The 20,761-nt window shown below is 41.2% G+C and overlaps 1 protein-coding gene across 6 annotated transcripts in view; it reads right to left on the reverse strand.

Moving 5' to 3' along the window:
• The window catches only part of sox6 (SRY-box transcription factor 6), a 137,774-nt gene that overhangs the window by 51,161 nt on the left and 65,852 nt on the right, over positions 1–20,761 (reverse strand). For 5 of the 6 annotated variants that reach the window (XM_041036163.1, XM_041036154.1, XM_041036146.1 and 2 more), the window contains 3 exons: positions 17,563–17,652; positions 6,629–6,801; positions 4,821–4,889 (listed from right to left, as the gene is read on the reverse strand). In XM_041036163.1, coding sequence (XP_040892097.1) covers positions 4,821–4,889; positions 6,629–6,801; positions 17,563–17,652 — 332 coding nt within the window. The remainder of the gene's footprint in view (positions 1–4,820; positions 4,890–6,628; positions 6,802–17,562; positions 17,653–20,761) is intronic. The other variant, XM_041036172.1, reaches the window with a different exon arrangement.

Genomic DNA, 20,761 nt, shown 5'->3' on the forward strand with positions numbered 1-20,761 from the left:
AGAAAAAAATGCCAAAGCCTGTTCTGGCAGCTTGTGTTGACCTTACTAAGACACTTTGTGTTGGCTTTTCCTTTAATTTCATCCATATAACTAGCTAGATTATGGCATTGGTGAGGGTGCAATTAATAGATAATTTGATTTCTTTTGGTGCAAACTAAAGTAACAGCAATTGCTGCCACCATTTTAAAAAAGTGTGTAGAGTTTAAGTGAGCAGACTCCACAACCACTGAATACAGAAGACACTTTTACAGACCTTCCCCTGTGAATTCTCTGGTTTCTTTCTTTGAGAGGGAAATGGGAAATCCATGTGCAACTGACTAAAACACACTGATGTCCAGTTTTTTTCCCTGTTCTAAAACAGACTAACTGAAAGTAAACAGCAGCATGTAAGATAACGTTGTCTGTATTAAAAGGTAGTATAAAAGAAAAGAAGGATATATAAACCTGTGCTTAGTTTAAAATTGTGTAAATAGCAGCTGAAGCATGGTTTAATAACCTATGTTAAAATATATATATATATTTTAAAAACCAAAACAGCACTATTTATTACATTTTGTCGCACATGGAGAAAAAAAGAGTTAGTTACACTGAAGTTGAGAGATTTTTGTTTCATCTCAAAAATATGCTTTAAACTCTACCTCTGTGTTGTCTACCTAACAAACTGTGTGCAGAAACATTCTGGTGCAAGTGAATTTCATCTTTAATCTTGGGACCTTAAGCATGTAACCATTGAATGTCTGCAGGCCCCCACTGTTTCTTTACACCATTAAAGACAACATGTGAGAAAGCCTCTAAGACTTTGAAAGTGTGCAGTAGACAACAATACACTGGCCTTTTCTAGTTTAATCTCTGCTTTCTCTTTTTAAATGGAAGAGAGCCATACTTTCTCTGTGTGTGTTTGTGTATCTTTGTGGGCACAAGGTTAAAGGTATGATGCAGAGGCACAGATAATGCGTGTGTACATAAAGTGAGGTTGGAATTTGATGGCAGGTCATGTATAGGGAAAGAACAGCAGGTCAGAGGCAGATAAATAGAACCAGAGCTGCTTGATGAACAGATCATTTAAGGTTTCAAAAACAGGTGTGAAAAAAAAACTCTTGTCCACAATGGCCTCCATAGAAATTTATTATCCCTGAGATCTTGGATCTCACATTGTACTCAGGGCTGGCACATCAATGCCACGGCCAATGACAAATGACAGTGTCATGATATTGTGATATTTTTGATGGATAAAAAATTCAAATTAAATGATTTGGATTAAAAGTGTCCCTCTGTTTCATCTGGGGAGCTCTGCTTTCTCCAGCCTGTTTGTGAAGATAAAGTTCACCCTGACCTTTCAGCCAATATTTATTCTCTTGATGTGTGTATCAATGCGTTGGAACCCCGTGTGCCTGTGTACTGTACACGATCACCTCTGTGCATGTGTATGAGTATCTGTGTGCAAGCGTCAAACCGTGTTTTTTTCCTTGAGGAATGCATGAACTGGGGTCATTAACATTTGAGGTAAGGGGATGGGTGCTTGTGGCATAGCTATGGACACTACTGTCACTTGAATTTCATAGAGCTCCACGTCTCATGAGGGCATTTTATTTTGTTTTATTTTATTTTATTTTATAAACAGAAAGACTTTGATATAGTATTCAGCCATTACCACTTGAATGCTGCTCGCTTCTTAGTAACGTGCATCCTGCCTTTAACTCTCAGGCACTGTAACTGGAAAATGCACATAGAAGAAAATGTCAGCAAACAAGAGTCAACAGTCTGATGATCAACGTGATGCTGTTTAGCTGCTCATCTGCTGCGACTGCTCATCCATTAGGAGCAGGAGAAAGAGGGTGTGTTTATGAATCAGAAAGCTATGAAGAGCAGGCTCAGATAATGCTCAGTGTGCCTGAGTGATGCTGAGTTGAAACAAATAAGACAAACAGAACAGTGTGCTCATTATTTCTCTTTTTTTGGCAGGCTCCCATTGCCTGCACACAGACTCAGAGCGATAAGTAACTTATGGGACACGCCGGTTTTCTGCTAATATCTGTGTTTAATTGTCATATGTGTCTTATAAAATCCTGAATGGTGTTTCAAATTTTCAACTAAATCAACTTAAGAGTTAATCTCATCCTGGGATTGAATTAGTGCCAAGACGATTTCAACGACGAGGATGGACTGAAGGAATACAAACAAGCTGAGGGAAAAACACACAAAGCCTTGAGCTTTAACTTTTGATAAGCCCCTAACACTGCAATCAAAACATCTGCTATCTTAAAACAAGTGACATTGTAATCCCGAAGGACAAAGACTAAATCTCTCTCCCTCTCTTGTAGGAATGATGAGAAGGGATAAAAACAGAGATGGCTATTCAAAAGGGAAACTTGATTAAACTGCATGCTGCCTTGCTCCAAACCTCACTCGCTAAACCTTTGTGACTACACACTTCTGTCGGATTCCCTTCGATTCCCACATGCAGAAACCCCTTGAAAGCACACACATAGCATGCCAACAACAGTCTCCAGTTGCAAGCCCCGTGGTTTTATTTGCTGGGACGGTTTACAGTGTCCACTGAAGTGATCGGTTACATCATCAATACGAGACCTTAGCAAGAGACTTTCTCTTGCTTTTCTCCCTGAAGCCAAAACACAAGGACTTTGATGGCCAGTAGGGTCTCCAATAAAGTTTGGTGTTCTCCATGCTAATAGCAGAGTAACTCAATCTCCCAACACTGCTTACCACTTTGCTAAAAGCCTGTGACATACAGGCTGGAAGCTTGTTTACAGAACTAATTAAGTCAGAGCTGTTATATATTAAAATGGCCAGGGCATTTTTAAGAGGCAGCAGTAATGAAAACAGAGTGGCAAAAAATGCTTCACTAACTTGCCCCTGACTCTCTTTTATCTACTTCGCTACTTCAAGGGGAGTGGCCATCACTGTGCTGGATATTTGGAGGAACTAGGTTAGGGAGAGAGAACATCGTCTTCTTTAAAAGAATTATTCTGGGATAAACAATTTTGCACATGATGAAATTTATTTGAAGTATTGAGAGCGATCTCTGTTTGTTCCTGGGTGGTGGTCTGGTGCAGCCAGCAGAGGCTGATGGGCAGAGGAACAGATGGTTTGAACATCGGATTCTTTTGTTTAATTGTGGATGTGGCTTCTTTTTTTTTTTATCAGGGAAGATCTGTGGCTCATTTGGCCGAGGGAGAAGCTGGCTAACTGGGCTCTACAAGAAAGGACTTTACTTGTATCTCTGTTCAAGTGTTTGAAATGGATATTTAGAAGTATGTTCCCATACACACTCGACCCCCCACCCTCTCTCAAAACTATGCATCAAGGAGAATTTTCAGGTATCATTTGCCTTTAACTTTGTGATGAAGGCAAGGGCCTCTAAAAGTGAGATGCATTAGGGCTGTGCCCTCATGCTCAATGAGCATAAGTAAAGGACCCTCCATGATATGAGTAATACTAGCCCCTCGATAGTGTACTTAATTTTAGAGTGTTTTTTAGACAGAGTGCCGTTCTCTGTGCTTCTCTTTAGTGAAGTGTAATATGGAATAATTTTTCCAGTAGACTGTCCCCAGTTGAAGTGAAAGGTCCAGACTAGTGGCTTCTCAAGAACATGTTAACAGTATGGCCTTTCTCTTGCAAAGAGCCCTTGAAAGAGTAATCTTAATGTCATAGCAGTAAACCTGGTTGTTGCACTAACTGCTGTTTAAAATCAGAAGTTTGCTTTGCGTGTGTATTATAAGAACAGTGTTTGTAGGGGTATGGTGCCCCATATAGTACCTAAGGAGAAACTAGTCTATATCAAAGAACCCCAACTAGTATCTCCTGTGAGGAGTGCTATAAAGTAATGGAAGAACAATTTATTGCAAGTGAGTGTTTGAAGAGGTGGGAAAAAAAGGAAAAATGAAAAGCGAGGATAGGGAGTTGTCGGTTGGAGGAACAAGCAGAGGAGGGGGAGGAGGTGAATGGAGAGGGACGTGCCTGACACTAAGCACACCCAGCAGGATAACGTTAGCTTCACACAGGCAGCCAGGCTCACAGCCTTGACCACTGCTAGTTACCAACCCTGGATTACTCTGTGCTGTCTGAGTGTGTCCAGCAACATGCGGCCTGGGTGGTCTCTCACTTGCATCACTTTGTACTGTATCACATAAGGCACACACAAGCATGCACACACTAATGAGGGTGATAGTGTCTGGCATGAGGTGCATAGCTTAAAAAAAAAAAAGAAATAAAACAGACAGAATAAAGAACTGGGAGAAAAACAAACAATGCACACTGACAGTATAGGTTTCAGGATCTCTTGTGCGCTATGTGGAAGCACGCCACGTTGCCCTTCTGGGCCCAACTCGTTTCAGAGGCATTTACCAGCCTCTTTCATGTCCCCCACCTCCAGGCTCTTCTCCATCAACAAGACTCATTAGCTGTTGTTACTTTTCCCCCTTTTTTTTGTTCATTAAGATGTGCTAATTATTCTCCTCCATATTTTAAAACCCTCACGATTACCAACAGGCAATTAACATTTGATGAGAGTGATGAATGTTAGTTTGACACAAAAATTAAAGATAAAAAGACAAGCAATATAAAAAAAAGAGAAAAAAAAAAGATGAGAAGGAGAGGCTAGCAGAAGTTAGCAATGATATTTACTTTAATGTCTAATTTTATTGATCTGTGCCATTAAATCCAGACATTTGGCTCATGGTGACAGCAGTGGCGCACTAATTACACTGAAGAGGGAGGAATGTTGTAGTAATCAGCGTGGAGAAAGCGAGGGGTGTAAGCTGCCGAGTGTTAGAGGGGCCAACAGAAACACATTCACTGACCTGGATCTGCTGCTGGAGGAGGTTGATTTTGTGCTGCTGCTGCAGGAGCTGCTGCTGTTGTCTTGCAATCTGGTTGGAAACAGAGACAATGACGCTGAATTGAATAATTCCTGGTAGAGTTGACATAAAGAAGAGAAGGAACTACAATCATTTGATACTTTTGTTCTGTTTTTGTTAGAAAACATTATGTGGGAACCGTGCTGCAACTGCAAGCTGAATAGCAGAGATTGTTGAAATAGATGACATACTGCATTTAAAAAGATGGTAGTTACAAGAAAAATATTATAGGGAAGAAAGAAGCAGATTAGTAAAACAGAGTAACACAAATTTTTCTCTTGTCTTATAAAATATATTCTTCTGACTAAATTGTTGCAAAGTCTGACAAAAATCAACATTTTCGGTGCTCTAAATGAACATGAGCGGCGCAGTCAGAATCAGCGGTGAAAGAGAATAAATGATTTTACAGGACAGACGAACATGCTTACAATGGAGATAACTAGCGCAGTCAGTGTTCGGGTGACAGAGGTCCCTGCCGCCCCTGAGTGACGAGCAGCCACATCGCAATCCCTCTCATCCCAGCAGTCCCTCTTTCTACATGCCCACTTCATTGAGCATGACAACCTAGTTTTAAGTGTCATTTAATTTTCATTTTTAAATATAATTACAAAGTGTTCACTGTAAGATATCGGTCGTCTGCAAATGTGTCAAGATTAATTTGTGCTGGCTTCCTCACGAGTGTCAACAGTTAATTACTGTGTTGTATCTTGATGGCTTGATGACATTCTAGCTCTCAGCGGGCTCTCTCACTCTCTCCCTCTCTCCCCATCTCTCCCCCCTGCTCTCTCTTTATTTTATTAATATTCTTCCGTTTGAAAATAAGATCAAATAATAAAATATCTTATATCAATGCTCGTTTATGCTGCAATGTCCACAAAGCCCACAGAGTCGAGTGTAGTTTGCAAATGAACATCATTGATTGGGAAAAAAAATCAATGCTGTTAATGTATTATTAGTGTACTATGACCAAATGCATCACTCCAAGGTATATGGTCTATCTCTTCATTTACCACAGGAAGGTCTGAGAGTGTGCTGAGAAAACTCTGAGTGAACTCCTCGCTGATAATTGACTCATAGCCATTAGGGTGGCTGGTGATAATAAAAGTGTCGCCCGTGTGGATAGTTTGTGTCCTTATTTCTTCCCAGACATTAACACACTTCATGGCCTCTGCTAATTTGCTGATTTGTACAATATGGCTCATTGGCCTGATTTGTGCTGCAAATCTAATGCCAGGCTTGTTCTAATAGGAGTCGATTTATAAGATATAGAGGACTTCCATGTTTAATATAACGTTTAATTCACACATCCCGTCGCATTTGTTAGTACAAGTCATAATAACATTTTTCCTACCACACAGCATAAATGTGGGCAAGAGAGCATGACCGAAATATCTGAGGCAACGTAGAATATCACATCTCTTAAATCTAATATTCCAAATTCCTACAGAGGAGTAAAATTTTATTGGCATATTTCAGGCATGAAATTTAATATGAAATAGAGAGGGATTTGTTACAAATGTAGTTTATGGGGTTAATTATAGGGATGGAAGGGAGAAATAGAGTAAACAAGTTTAAAGGAGGAAGGAGAATGAATGTTTTAAACATAAAGAAAGAAAGAGAGAGAGAAACCAAAGAAAGAGAAAGAAATCCAAGGAAGAATGGGGAATGTGGGAATATGGTGACTTTTACCAGAGGACAAAAGGTACAAAGAGATACTGTGAATGTGAGAAAAGAAAACAGTGAGCAGTTACCTGCTCCTGCTGCTGACGTGCTAACTCCATTTGCTGCCTCTGTTTCTCCATCTGTGAGGCGGCGAGCTTCTTCTGTTCGTCGTGGGCAGCCAGAAGCTGCTCTCGCAGGCTGATCAGCTGGGTGATCATTGTGGAGAGCTGGTGTTCCTTTTCTGCCAGGCTCTCTGGAGTACCTGGTGAGGGGTGGGGGGAGCAAGAGAGCGAGAGAGCGAGCCATGTCATTAGTCAAAAGGATAAACACAAGGTGGAAATTCTGAGTCATAAACAAGAGATACAGGTGTGTGTTATGCATACCTGAAAGAAAAACAAAAAAGTACACAAAAAGTTTCACAGGCCATAACAAAATAACCAAGATTGTTTGTAACAGAGCATCCTATTGTGCCTGTTGTTCTGTACACAATATACAGTGCAAAGAAAACAACACAAGCAGCAACCAAATACAGTGAATTCACTAGGAAGTGTTAAATGGACGATGTTTAAGAACTGGCCAACTGTCGAATTCATACTCCAAACAAACAGGGGGCACTGTAGTACCAGAAAGTTGTCATAAGAAACAACGAAATGTACTCTTTGTTCCCTCCTCCCCCCTCCGCTTCTCCTGTGCCATAGTTGGACCGGTCGTGGGGCATACCGGGACAAATCCCAATGGCCCGCCACACTGGTGGGTCGGTGGACCGTCAAAAAATCCATGAAGTCTTTACTTGCCCTCTCTGTGTACCTGTGATTCAGAATGCGCATGAGAGCGTGTCCGGGACTGGTGTCATTGGCCACTCACAACCAAGTTTCAACCCTCATGCTAAGCTAACGTTGAGGAAACGAGCTTGAGGAAAGAGTGGAGGAATGTTGCAGAAAGAGGATGGCTGTCACACGGGTTTATAGCCAACTCACAGTTCCTACTTGTTGTTGGACTGAGGGCAGACTGGAAATTTCAGTCACTCTCTATTGCCTCTTGAGGCACCAAGTCGGTGTCGGGACGGGGCTAGCTGCTTAGCATGCTAACTTCAGTAAATATCTCTGCTACGCAATACATAGACTTTTTTGGCATGATGTCGAAGCTAGTTATTTCTTCACATTTTGTTGATAATCTGAGTTAAATTCTGAATGTTTTAAACTAAAATACTTACACATTGCTGCTTTAAGGTCACATACAGCCTGGAGTTGACTATTTTACTGCAGCTGGCGTTCACAACTTTCAGAGGAAGAAGGGGAAGGAATTGTTCCCAGCATGGTGACAAAGTGCTGCAGGGAACTGTCAAACTGAGGTGGCAGCTTCTGTCAGAGTACCAGGGGTGAATATAAAGAAAGTGTTGAGAGTCAGTGTTTGCACTAGCCTCCAAACTACACAAGTTTTCATTATACGGCCATCCCAGCAACACATTAGAGGAGAAATTCCTTGCACATTTTGAGTGAAAGAAATGGGCAAACTTATAAAAAAAAAACTGCACCAAAAAACCCAGTGTTTACTCACCAACAAGATGCACTAAATACTCATCATCGATAAAGAGCTTTATATCATAACACTCTTTATTTTACTATTTGTGTAGCTACTTCATGCATACTTCAAAAAGAAATGCAATGACAGAGCAATAGGCTTACTTCCCTGTCTATGGTCACATGTCCACACTGTGTGTGATAGAAAGAGCAGCTGCACTGCTCTTTCCCTCCGCCTAATCAATGCTAAGTGATCCTACCATTGACTTACACAGCCAACATAATTGCCAGTGAGAGGCTAGACAGTAACTCACTCTCCTCCCACTGCACTCCTGTGTGACAAGCTGATCTGGGGGAACATACAAGAAAAGAGATGGGGAAACTGACAGAAGAGATAGAGGGAGAGAGAGAGAGAGTAAGAGAAAGAAGGAGAAGGATAAAAGCATAGAGATCCAGATAACAGTACAGTGAAGCTTGGCCTGGGGCCAGCAGGAGCTGAATTCTTTCCTGGGTGTCTTCCTCTCGTCTCTGGCCACATCTGTCTTGAGTTTCTCCGAGAGCTCCCAGGGGCCCTCTCCACTCAAACTATTTTAATTTGACTAAACACCTGATTTATTTTATCTCTCCGATGAGGAAAGCCGTTTGTCTTAATAGGGCCTGTCAACCTCCAGAACCCATTCAGGGCAATTTACTGGCACGCTTGTCTGAACCTCGGTTCGCCTCACTCTGCCTCCGCTGCCTGCTGCAATGGAAGAGAGCTGCAATTCTCCATTTATCCTCCTAACGAAAAAAAGCACCTAAAAGCAGCTATTCATTGGGCCTGCGTGCAGTTTCCAAGGCCTGAATTGACTTCTTATTCACCCGACTACACTTGTTGTGAATGGCTTATCTGTAAAATTGATACAATCAGCACCAATTTTATTAACCTTTGGCTGTGTCCATGAAGGAGCTGCCTTTACAAATACATCAGTGGTTGTCACAATAAATCACAGCTATCAATACTGTAGTGGGAAGGAGGGAGGGACTGAACAGAGAAGGAAAGAAAGAAAAAGAGAGAGACAAAGGGAGAAAGGGGAAAAAAAAGATAAAATGAAAGTAAATCATCATCCAGGTGAAGATGGGGGCAGTTCAGCCTAGAGGCCAGCATAGATGAGCCTGAGTCGGGAACCAAACACCTGGACTCAATGATACCCTCTCAGCCTGTCTAATTACACATTTCTGCCAATCGCACAGTAGTTTAGGAGTGTCAACACTGTGTAAAAATAAATTTAAAAAAATGTAAAATTAGCTGGAATGTACAGCGCATACTGTATATTTTGTGTTTGTGTGCCTGAATGTGCAGGGGGGGAGGACTGAATCCACAGAAGGATCTGATGGGGTAGTCTGAGTGTGGAGGGCTCAGTTCTGCCTGGACACCAAAAGAATACTAACAGAGGGCCCATTGTTTTGATGTTGAGCTGAATTGTGGGAAGCCAGAACTGCCCTCTGTACTGCAATCTGGACCTTCCCTCTTTGCTAATTTTAATTGCAATTATTTAACCTTTCGTTTAGTCTGCAGGAGTATCGACAAGGAATGTTAGTGGTGTATGCTGAAGACAAACATTTAAACACAGCTTTTGGCATCTAAATATGGAAACATGGTAGAAGAATTTCACCTTGGAGACTATACACAGTGTTGTAGGAAATCAGTCTCATATGTTTTTTGTTGCCTGGTTAGTGTAAAAATCTCTTTCTTCCTGTTTTAAATTATGGATCAGCTTTAAAATCCAGATAAAACTTTTATTGGGTGGTGCAGAAGAGGAGAGTCGTGGTCTGTCTCTAACCAGCCTGCTGACAAAAGAGGCCGTTTCCTGCATATTGCATGGCTTTTAACAGCAGTGGGGCTGGGGTCTGCCCGTTAACATGTCTCCTCACATTGCGCTTCCGATGGCAGACAGACAGCCCAGAGATGCCTTGGCGCTATATAAACTGGCCCAGACCTAACATGTTGTGACATCCTCCTGTTAGACGACTGAGGCTCAGTAGGACAATACCAGCCTGACAGAGGAAGAGGATCCCAGGAGTGAGCGGTCAAGCTGTGCTGGCACTTAGCTTGTTTTTTTTCTCAGGGTACTGTGTTAACTTCAGAGATTCTAGATTGACAAATAAGAGGAGGAGATGGTAAAGCTGTGTTGTTCAGTTTCAGCCCATTCAGCATTCACCTTTTGAGATTCCTGCCTCTTTTAAACGTCACAAAGTAGGGCAGAAAACATCAACGGGTGACTAAATAAATGATAAGAGGAAAACAAGCAGAGCCATGGTTGCTTGGGGAGGGATGGGGGTATTTGAGCCTTGGGGTCTTTGGATAAAAGGCACTTTGTAGGGGTGCGATTTGTTCTGTCCAATACCCACATCTCCCTCTCTCTTGGCTCCCTCCTCTCTGCTCTAATCAAGCAGTCTCTAATTTGGGTTCCAAGTCCAGTACCGGGGAAAAAGAAGGAGGCTTGTTACTTTGAAGAGTCCCGAGTGAATAACACAGATAAAAGATTCAGGCACAAAAAAAAGAAGAAAAGCGAGGGAGGGTGAGGGTGAAAAGGGGGAAAATCACAAGGCACCCTATTCTCTCCCCTTCCTTTGGTTAGGACAGCTGAGCCATTATGACCAGATCTGAATTGAGTTTTTTAGCGCCAGAAGACTGGAATTTCTTTGTCTCTCTATCAGTCAGCCATTGTGGATGCTTCCATATGCTGCAAGCCCATCCTAAGTAAATTAGGACTTGTCTAAATGCTACGATTGTACCAAGCTGTATCCACACACAGACCGCACATAGCTTGAATGCCTTGCGTGCTGGGGCTCTCTCCCTCTGCTCTCTGCTAAAGTGTGTGTGAATGCAGACACGAGTGTGTACAGATGTGTGTTGCGTGCTGCTCCAATCGATAAAAGGTACATGCCTCTGAGTAAATGCACACGTGTGTGAACTCTGCGGTCATCTGACCCTTTGTCCATTCTTTCTGTAGAAAACACAAAGAGCCAATTGAGTAGCAGCTAATGGCATCTATTGGTACTTTCTTTAGTGTTCAAAATAGAAAGATTTTTCTGCTCACAGACCTTTCTCCAAAACCATAAAACTGCTTCAACAAAAGCATGAAACGCTAGCCAGTCTTTCTTTCAAATTCACTTTTCTGATATTGAATTTGACTGAAACATTTTATCCTTTGGTCAGAAAAATATGACATATTGAGGATCTACATCAGTAGAATACCTAGAAGCTAGAGTAACAAGAGCTAGTTTTATGGTATCCCTTTGCTTTTAACTACTATGTACACTTGTTCAGCAATGCTACAAAGCCATATGTGTTTCCAGTAATATAGTGTTAACATGTCCCCATGTCCTGCAACCAAGACAATATGAACAACAGCTGTTTTACCTGGCTTGCTGCCTCTGCCATGATATAAAAGCTGTTAATCTTGCCAATAAAACCCCATTAACAAGCATGAGCAATGACTCACAAGCACATGTCATCCACTGGCAGCAATGACTCTGAGTCCCTAAGCTTCCCTACATGTTATGTCTAGTTCACATTGTGAAACTACCCATCATCTTGTTGAAAAAGTCAGATCTTCTCAAATTTTTTAAACAACTTAATCATATGTGCTTGAGATTTTAAACAGCTGTTTACTTTTTGAAAATGCTAATGGAAGTCTGGTATTATAAGCTTCTTGTTGTATATCTATGTCCGTGTGTGTGCATATATATTTGAGTATCGGCCAATATGATTATAATCATTTTAATGGCTCAGGAAATTATTCTTTTTGATAAATACTCTGATTGGCATGTGGAGAGCTTATTAATAAAAGCACCCTTCATCTGCTGTGGTTCTGCTGTCCATGCCGAACACTGATGGAGACTAATATTTTGATGATAGAGGAAGCTTCACTCTTAAGTATAATTATGCTAATGTAAAAGCTCCAGCACTTCTCTGGTTGTCCATGACACAGGACAAGGTACTTCATCAAAGCCAAGATAGAGGCTCGACCTGAACAGATTATTCCACAGGGAATGCCAGTGACCCTGAAATTTACACTGAAGACAAAAAAATAACACAGAAACTTTACTTCTGTTCTTTCAATAACTGAATCCATAATTCTTTGACTCTGTAATACAGTGCGACAAACCAGAGGCATCATATAGCAAAGATCATTACATGAGAACAATCCCTCCATTCCTCTCTCATGGCCTTTATGATGATGAGTCTGACCCCTGTGCCCTTAAATTATAAAAAGCATACACAGTTTTCAAGGTCTCTGTCGTACAAAGGGTGTAAGGCCTGCGAGACAGTGATCAAGGCAACAGCTTACTGCCTGCAAAACCTTGGAAGTGAATTAGGAGTCAGATGTTATCTCATTCTTTTGACAGAACATTTATTCATTGGCCTTTTCTATACAGCTGATAATTAAAGCAGAGCATAACTGTTTCCTTAGAATGTACAAAAGTGATCTTTCAAAAGAGACTGTTGTCTTTGATGGATAACTGTATCGACAATGCCTGCCAAGTTTTCAAGCTGTCAAGACATTGACACACAGTGACATCAACAGTACTAACAAGAGGCGGTGTACCACTAAATATTCATTTTGTAACAGAAGGGGTCTTGCTCCCATACCAGAGGATGCTAGACATCCTTCGTGCTTCATGCTAATTTCTGTGTTAAATTGTTTGTGACGCTATTTATACTTAAGTACAACTTGTAGATGAAGATGTAGAAGCTGCTAGTGAAATACACAGAATAAATTAAACTTTTGAGTTAAAATTACTATTTTAATAATGTCCCTTAATTAAACAGATGATAAAGCATGATTAGTATTTGAAAAAAAAAAACTTGGAAATAAAAGAAAAAAGGCAACTCTAAACTGAAATAAAAATGAATGGTCTGTGTGGAAATGAATAGTGGAAATAAATGGACATTTTTAACAGGGAAAAGAGAGGTCAGAATTTCTCTGGGCCATAATGCAAGGTTTGTCATAAAAACTGTAGGTTCTCTGTATAATGAGAGGAGGACCATGTAAAGTTGGTCGGAAGTGAAAAGTCTATAAAAAAACTGAGAAAGTTATCAACAAAAATTTGAACACCTGTACAACAACCGTCATGCTTGATTCTGATTTTTCTTTAAAAAAATTAGAAAGCTATTGATAAAAATCTGAAAACTTTTGGATGATCCCTGAAATGTAGATGTTTGCATCTGTTCAGAGAATAGTATATTTGTATTTGTTTACATCCTTTGTACAAACATAGGTCAGCCCATTAGCAGCTTTTCATGGCTGTGAAGATACAATTTGCTTTGCTGAGGAAAAGCTGGTAAACATTTTGGGTGTGTGTCCTCTCTATAAATGAAAATGAGAATTTTCTTCAGATGAAGACAGGATTAATATGCATTTTTACATGCAATGTATTATACAACATTTAAAGTTATTAGTTAAACAAACCGTGACAAACCGCTGGAATACAAATCACTATTCTATTCCTATCGCACACACTGACACACACACGTACACAAACACACCAGCACAGCACTTCCTTCTTTACCTCCATTGCCACAAGCTAAATTCCTCAATTCATTAGAGGAGAAAAACACACAGTCCAACACTCTCATACATTCATCTGGCAAATGTGGCCTGAGGAATAATGATTTACTGTGGCTCATATTTCACCTGAGTGCACAGGGCAAACAGTTGACTGAAGTGTTGTGGAGAAAATGCTAACTGAGGCATTTTTTGACTGGAGCAACTGGACAGACAGTGTTTTGTGCTGTTTGTGTGAATGTTTTTGTATGTTTTGGTAAATATGATATATACACAATATTCATATACAGTATGTTGTAAAAAAAAAAAAAATACTCAAGGCATTTGAAATCTACTACACAGAATTCCTTTCCTACTTGTTTCTAAAGCTACATAAGTCGGTGTCACGGGGAAATGTGTGCAAAGATATTGTGCTGTGTATCTCCAGTGGCATAAAAACCTCACTTTATGGAAACCATTAAGAATAAAGTTAAATTTTAAAGTGAATAATCATGTTTTGAGGCTAACCCATATAGCTGAACAATATGGGCTCTGTGTTCACACAGTGGACTCCTTTCTGTCTGTGCAGGAATAAAGCCAGCACAGGTAGGGCCAGCATCAAATCAGTCTCAGCTGCCGCCCTGCCTTGCCCTGTGTTCTCCTCCTAAAGAGCTTCCACTTATCTGCCTGCCACAGGACTGTCTGTGTTCACCCAACCACTGTCATGTAGACACCATTCTCAAATTGATTGTGACAGTGCAAGAGTCCTGATTTTTCTGCTTCAGAATTCAAGCAGCCATCTCAACACTAGTGTAATGTTTAGCGTTTTTCCCCCCCATTTTATTTATTTATTTGTTTTTTCTTTTTTTCTTTTTCTTTTTTTTTTAAGAAAATTCCGAGAGAATGAATACAGCTTGTGTTCCAATTTAGTAACTACATATTTTCCTTCAGTTTGAGTAAATGCTTGAGCATTTTGCTCCCCTCCCCACCCCACCCCACCCCACAACGGGGGGCCGAGAGACTGGCACTCAGCAGGGAAACTTAAACAGCTCTGTTGAGTATGAGGCTCAAAGACCCTGCACAGAGCAAGCATGCAACAGAGAGTGACCTTATCTACCATAAGACGCTGTGTACTATATTTGTACACAGTTGACACAATGTATATGTACATTTATACATACATATATTCATATATATGCAGTGAAATTATGTATGGGCATAGTAATAATTATAAGTGTCCAGTCACGTATCCACGCCAAATGCAGTTTTCTCTCTCGTACTCTTTCTCTCTGTCTCTCTCTCTCCCTCCCTCTTGCACTCCTCCTTCCACCTTGCCTCCTATTATCTGCTACTTTCTGTGGTTTGGAGCCCTTCCAGCTGGCCTCCCTTTCTTGCTCTGTGGTTTTGTTCAGGAGATTTCATCTCTCTCCTCATCGTTCCTGCAGATTGACAGCTAAGCTCAGGTATGAAAACAAACAGCTCTGGAATTGACTGGTGAAAAGAAATCCGCCACTAATGCTCCTTCACAAACTCTCCTTTTTGCCTGCCCCTGTTGATGCTAAGCCCTAACAGCATACAAGAAAAGGTGATGGAGATTTGAAATCATTAAGTCTTAATAACACCATTCTACATGTGTGGCTTAAGCACACTGCCTCTGCTGGATTATTGCTCTTGTTTCTGCCAACTCTGAAACCCTAAAAAATGCCTTTGCCTCAGAAACAGCACATTATGTAGCTGAACCCCCACATGACAATAAGCTATAATTATAGATGTGTCATCTGTAAGAGGTAAATGGTTGGTTGGGTGTGCAGAGCCTGAAAAGCAAATCTCTGATGCTGCTGATACTATTGTTTTGTTTTGTTTGTTTACTGTACGTGCATGTTCACCTCAACAGCATAAAGTATTCAGGGCATGTTTCAACAAAACAGCCGTAAAAGAATGTCTTTCTTGTCACGGGTAAAGCCTCGGGTCAAATTCTGTCACACCTATTGTTTTGCATTTTTATTTGACTTCTAAGAATGAGACAAAATTGTTTCCTCACCAGTCAGATTCTAGCACTTGCCTCTGCAATAACACAATTACTTTTTTTTTTCAAGGTTTTGATGAAAGAATGTCAAAAGGTAGCCTGCTGCTCAGTATAATTGGTTAAGGAATCAGTGAGTGATCAGCATAGAATATACAAGGCCACTCTGCCAGTAGGTACCAGTAGTCTTTATCTGAATGTCAGTCTTTATTCTCTACTTTCTTTTATTTATTTATTTAAAACCTACAGGCATGTTTGCCTTTTGTACTGATTTTAACCTAACAATTAATGGAACCTCTGATTCATCATAACACTTTAGATCTTAATCATAAGGTGTTTTCTGCTTGCTACCTTTGTTTGTGTTTTAATTAAGTGGACCTTGTGCGTCTCCAACCCTGGGCTTCTTTTTAATTGCCCGTATTTACATCAGGCAGACATCAAACGCAGAGAGAGAGACATTTGTAAGGGGGAGCACAAAGCAGCCCTTTGAAATGTCTACAGTCATATGAAATGGCATGCTAATTAAAAATCTAAGGCTGCCACTGTGATAGGAGAAGCATTTATATTGGTAACTGTGGTGTATAGACTGTCTCCATAACTCATCAACAGACAGAGGCCATAGTGTTTATTATCAGACTCCCTACCTGTTTACAAACCACCAAGTAACCTTCCCGTTCCCATTCATCAGAAGAAATGCCCTGCCTGTAATTTAACAGACCAGCTTTCAAAAGGCTAAATCATTTTAAACATTTTACCCAGTGCACTTTGATCTACAGTGGCATACAGTATACTAGGGCAGGTACAATGAATCTAGTTTACCAAGCAATGATTTATCCTTCAGTTCATTAAGGTTATTGCCAATGAATATACTTATTAGAGCATTCAACAGTTTTTTTTCCCTCTTTCCTCTGCAAGTGGAGAAACTGTAATTCAATGATTAAAACCAAACACTAGTTTTATTTATGTATGTCATGCATGTTTTATTAAAAGAAACAATTAAGCAAATTATTAAAATCACGTGCACCGCAGTGAATCGAGCTCCATTTATAGGTTTGTGAATACTCTTCAAAAAAAGTTGATAAAAAAAAAAAAATTGGGCGTTTGAAGAAGCTGAACTTATTTTATCTGGATGGTTTTCAAGAAATAAAAAAGACAGAAAGAAATTGTCTGATCATCAGAAATTGTCTGATGAGAATCTTTAAGGGAGAGCGCGGGATCCAGTGACAGCCTGGTGTTATCAGCCAGCTGGTATTGTGCTTTCCTGTGCTGTATAAACAGACCAGCTCTCAGTAACAGTCAGTGCTAAGGACTAAGCAGCAGCCCTGCCCATCCTCGGCCCACCTTCACGCCGTCATAAACAGAGATTTTGGGGGAGTGCTGAGTTGCGCTTTGCCGTGCTGCGCTCGATACGCTGCGCAGGGCGTTCACTGTCAGAGTCAAGACATTCCACTCAAACGCAAGCTCACTGAGGAGATGACTCTGTGCGCCTCCGCACCGTCTCCCCTCCTCTCTGAGCGGCTTCTCTCCTCCCAGCTCAGCCATGCTCTGTTTACATCAAGCACACTTTGGTTCAACAATTACCAGAACGGCATGAAGGCACTGCATGTGCCAGAGCAGAGCAGCTAGACCCAGGGCCGTGTGAGGGGACAACAACAATAAAACGCTGACAAGCACAGAGAGCCTCAGAATGGGTCTAAATGGACTGGAATTTTGAAGACAGCACTTTGGACAGAGTTGGGCATTCCAACAAAAGATAAGGGAGGAGAGAAATGAATGAGGAGGGCAGCCAAAGGCCTTTGTTTTATTTCAGAGTACAAGGCTGTTTCTGAGCTTATACAGTACATAGATTATGTGTGTCTGATAGGAATGAGGGACTTATTAACACGGTGTAACGCGGTGTTTGTGTGGTAAATCTGCTTGTTTTGTTGCAGTCACTGTAGTCCTACCTTTTACTTCTGCCAAAAGCTCACTGGTGTTGAGCCTCTCCATCTTCTCTTTCCAGTCTTTAGAAAGAAGTTTCTCCATGCATGAGGATTCTAAAAAAAAAAAAAGAAAGAAAAAGAAAATATGGATGAATGAATCATTTAAGATTTTTTTTTTTATAATTATGAAATAGTGTATAGGGAATTTAGTTTCTAGTTTTTAAATTTTGGCAATGTTATGAATCTCTAAGTTTGTTCACTTAAACGAAAATTAAAGATGATATCAGATGAAAGAGAGGTATTTTATTTGATGGCATTGCACGGAAAACATTAAAGAGACTCAGTCTGACAGTTGAGGGATGGGCTAAGGGCAGAGTGAGGAGGGAAGCAGGCATTGTGGGGATAGCATAAGGGCAGAGACACACATTAAGTGGGAGGCAAAGAGTGAGACTGGGTACGTCAGAGCATTCACATAGCTGCCAATGATGAAAACAATTAACATTTGTCCAGCAGACAATGAATCAGAGGAGAAATGGCTGCAATCTGCCATGCTGTCGCTGTGGTAGCTGATAAAGAACACACTGGGCCGTCCGACCCAGGCCTTCGCCATCCCTGCACTGCTTAGGGGTCAGCCTGTTCCCATCAAACACCAGCAGGACGAGAAAGCCTCCACCCCTCCACCTTGAGCCACTATCTCCACAAACTGCCTCCAATCTGAACCAGATCAAGACATGTAGTGTCCAGTCCTGTTCTGGGAGAACAATTAAAGTTCTGTCTGTTTGATCAATATAAAACAACTGTGCTGATTTCTATAGAAATTGTCCTCAGGCTTCATATATCGCCTGAGGATGATATCATTTGTAAAAGTGTGTTTCTCTAGAATTTTAGAAATCAAATCAGACACACTAATTATTACCACAAAGCCCTGGGGCATAATAATAAATAGTCGAACCACATATCTAACAGTGGATCATTCCTGAATATAGTTCTGACAACAAAAGGACATGATTCATAAGCATGGAAATATTTCAAATGATGCCACTGAGGAGGTTTTTTCTGAATTTGATGTGCCTGTTGTGTTTTTGATCCCATGTTGTGCATAATGTGAAACTGGGAGAAAGATAGGGAAGGGTCTGTCACATGATGCAATATTCTGGATGCTCCATTTTCACCATTATCATCCTTGACATCATCAAACACAGAGGAGATTTACACAGTCTAGAATGTATACAAGCGTTGTTTCCTTTTATCCCGCTGTAACATCTCTTGCCCTCGGCTTCCACAAACTAAACACTGTTGCTCCCTCTAACAAACACACTGACTTCAGAGGAACTAGGAGTAACAGGAGGTCAGTAGTTCTTGTGGCCTTGTTTAAGGATGGCTTTCAGAGAGATCAAGCAGAGTGACCATTTTGTTTGATTGTCCACTTCCTCCGATGTGATGGGGGTCGACAGGACATCTTCAGCTCAGGGTCATTATAACATTACTTCTGCTTTATTGACTTTCCAATTCCCAACTCACAGTTTGTGCCCTTGACCCTAAGAGAGGGAGAGAGAAAAAGCTGTTTGTGCTATGTGTGTGTGTGTGTTTGTGTGTGTTAACTCCCTCCATGGCACAAAGATCACAGATCTTAAAACAGGGGTTAAGGGCAGGGGGGAGTAGCAGAGCTCAGCTCTTCTTCCCTGCGCCTCACCCCTGGGTGAGACAGTTTCCTCTCCCGGAACAACAAACTCCCCTCACATCATAATCCTCAGAAAGAGAGAACATCAGCGCATGACATTTTCTCCCCTAAAGCAAAGAAAAAGGCTTATTTTTAAAGTGGTGTAAAGGGGAATTAAACAAACATAGTCAACATATGTTGATATGTAGACATATGCTCCTGCTCTCTCTCTCTCTCTCTCTCTCTCACACACACACACACACACACTTTCATCACAGATGCTGCTCCAGCACTTGATCATTAAGGAATGCACCAACTGTTTGAGATAATATGGTGCCAGCTTCCATTCTACTCCAGTCCTCCCCCTCCCTTCCACCTCCCTCCCAGGAGAGCTGCCGCTCCCTCAATTCTCCATCCCCTCTGCTGGGCCAGACACGACCTGCCAAGTCCTCCAACAGGAGAGACTACAGCTGGAATGCACCGCTGTCCTCCCTGCCTTCCACCTGGGAGAGGTGAATAATGACCTGGATTAGTCTATAAAATAACTCTCAAACACCTTTCAGTGTTCAAACATCATCGGACAAAACAGGCAACCAAAAATGGATTTGGTGAAAGCAGAGCAACTTTTGCGCAGGCGCACTCAAGGAAAACAGTAAATGAGTCAGATGTCTGGCTTTTTTCAAAGCACCCTTCCACAGCCTATTTTTCAGAAGAATTTAGATTAATAGGAGGAATGCTATTTCAGTGTCTAAAATGCCTGTCCGTTTTCTCTGGAGAAATTATAGATGCCAAAGGAAACACTGCTTAGTATCAACATAATAATTACTGTCAGGTTATGACACAGAGAATATCAAGTTGAGGTACAACGTATTTACCATAAAATAACAAATAATTTATGATCCCCCCCCCCCGACCCCCAAAGAAAAAGAAAATCACACTACACTGATTTCACTAGTTATTAAATGCTGGTAGATTTGCAAGAAAAAGACAAACATAATTATTTAAGACATTTAATACAGAACCAAGTTTTTGGTGTAAAGAAGAGTTGCATACTTGTCCTCTTAAAGTAGGACATCACATACTGGGGAATTAGCTTAAACAAGAGAAGAGTCCAGTGAGTTTATTTTTATTTTCCTATGGGGGCTCTTAAATCTCTCACACCCCCACCCCTTCCATTTCTTTCCCTCCCCCTCTCGAGATAAAATGCTCTGTGGCTGGGGAGCAGGCCATTCGGCTGGGATGAGAATGGAATGAAAACAATAGCCCTTATCAGGCTCTTATTTACATTTTCCCAGCGTCCCTGCAGTAGACAGCTTGGCTTGTCACCAAGCCCAGATCGCCCCACTGGACCCAGACCAACTTCCTCCAGCCCCAGCGATTCCAATGGTCCCTATGGACCCTTGCCTGGCACAGACCCCCTCCACTCTGCAGCTAGCACAGATAGCAACATACAAGACAAAACTAGTGGAGTGTGTGTCCAAGACGTGTTCCCATTGAGAGCAGAATGGTTTCTGGACTACTAAGCCCGTCTGGGTCTCATTGTCTCTTCTCTGGGACTGGTGC

The sequence above is a fragment of the Toxotes jaculatrix genome, chromosome 1 (genome assembly GCF_017976425.1).
Source record: "Toxotes jaculatrix isolate fToxJac2 chromosome 1, fToxJac2.pri, whole genome shotgun sequence".
Taxonomy (NCBI): domain Eukaryota; kingdom Metazoa; phylum Chordata; class Actinopteri; family Toxotidae; genus Toxotes; species Toxotes jaculatrix.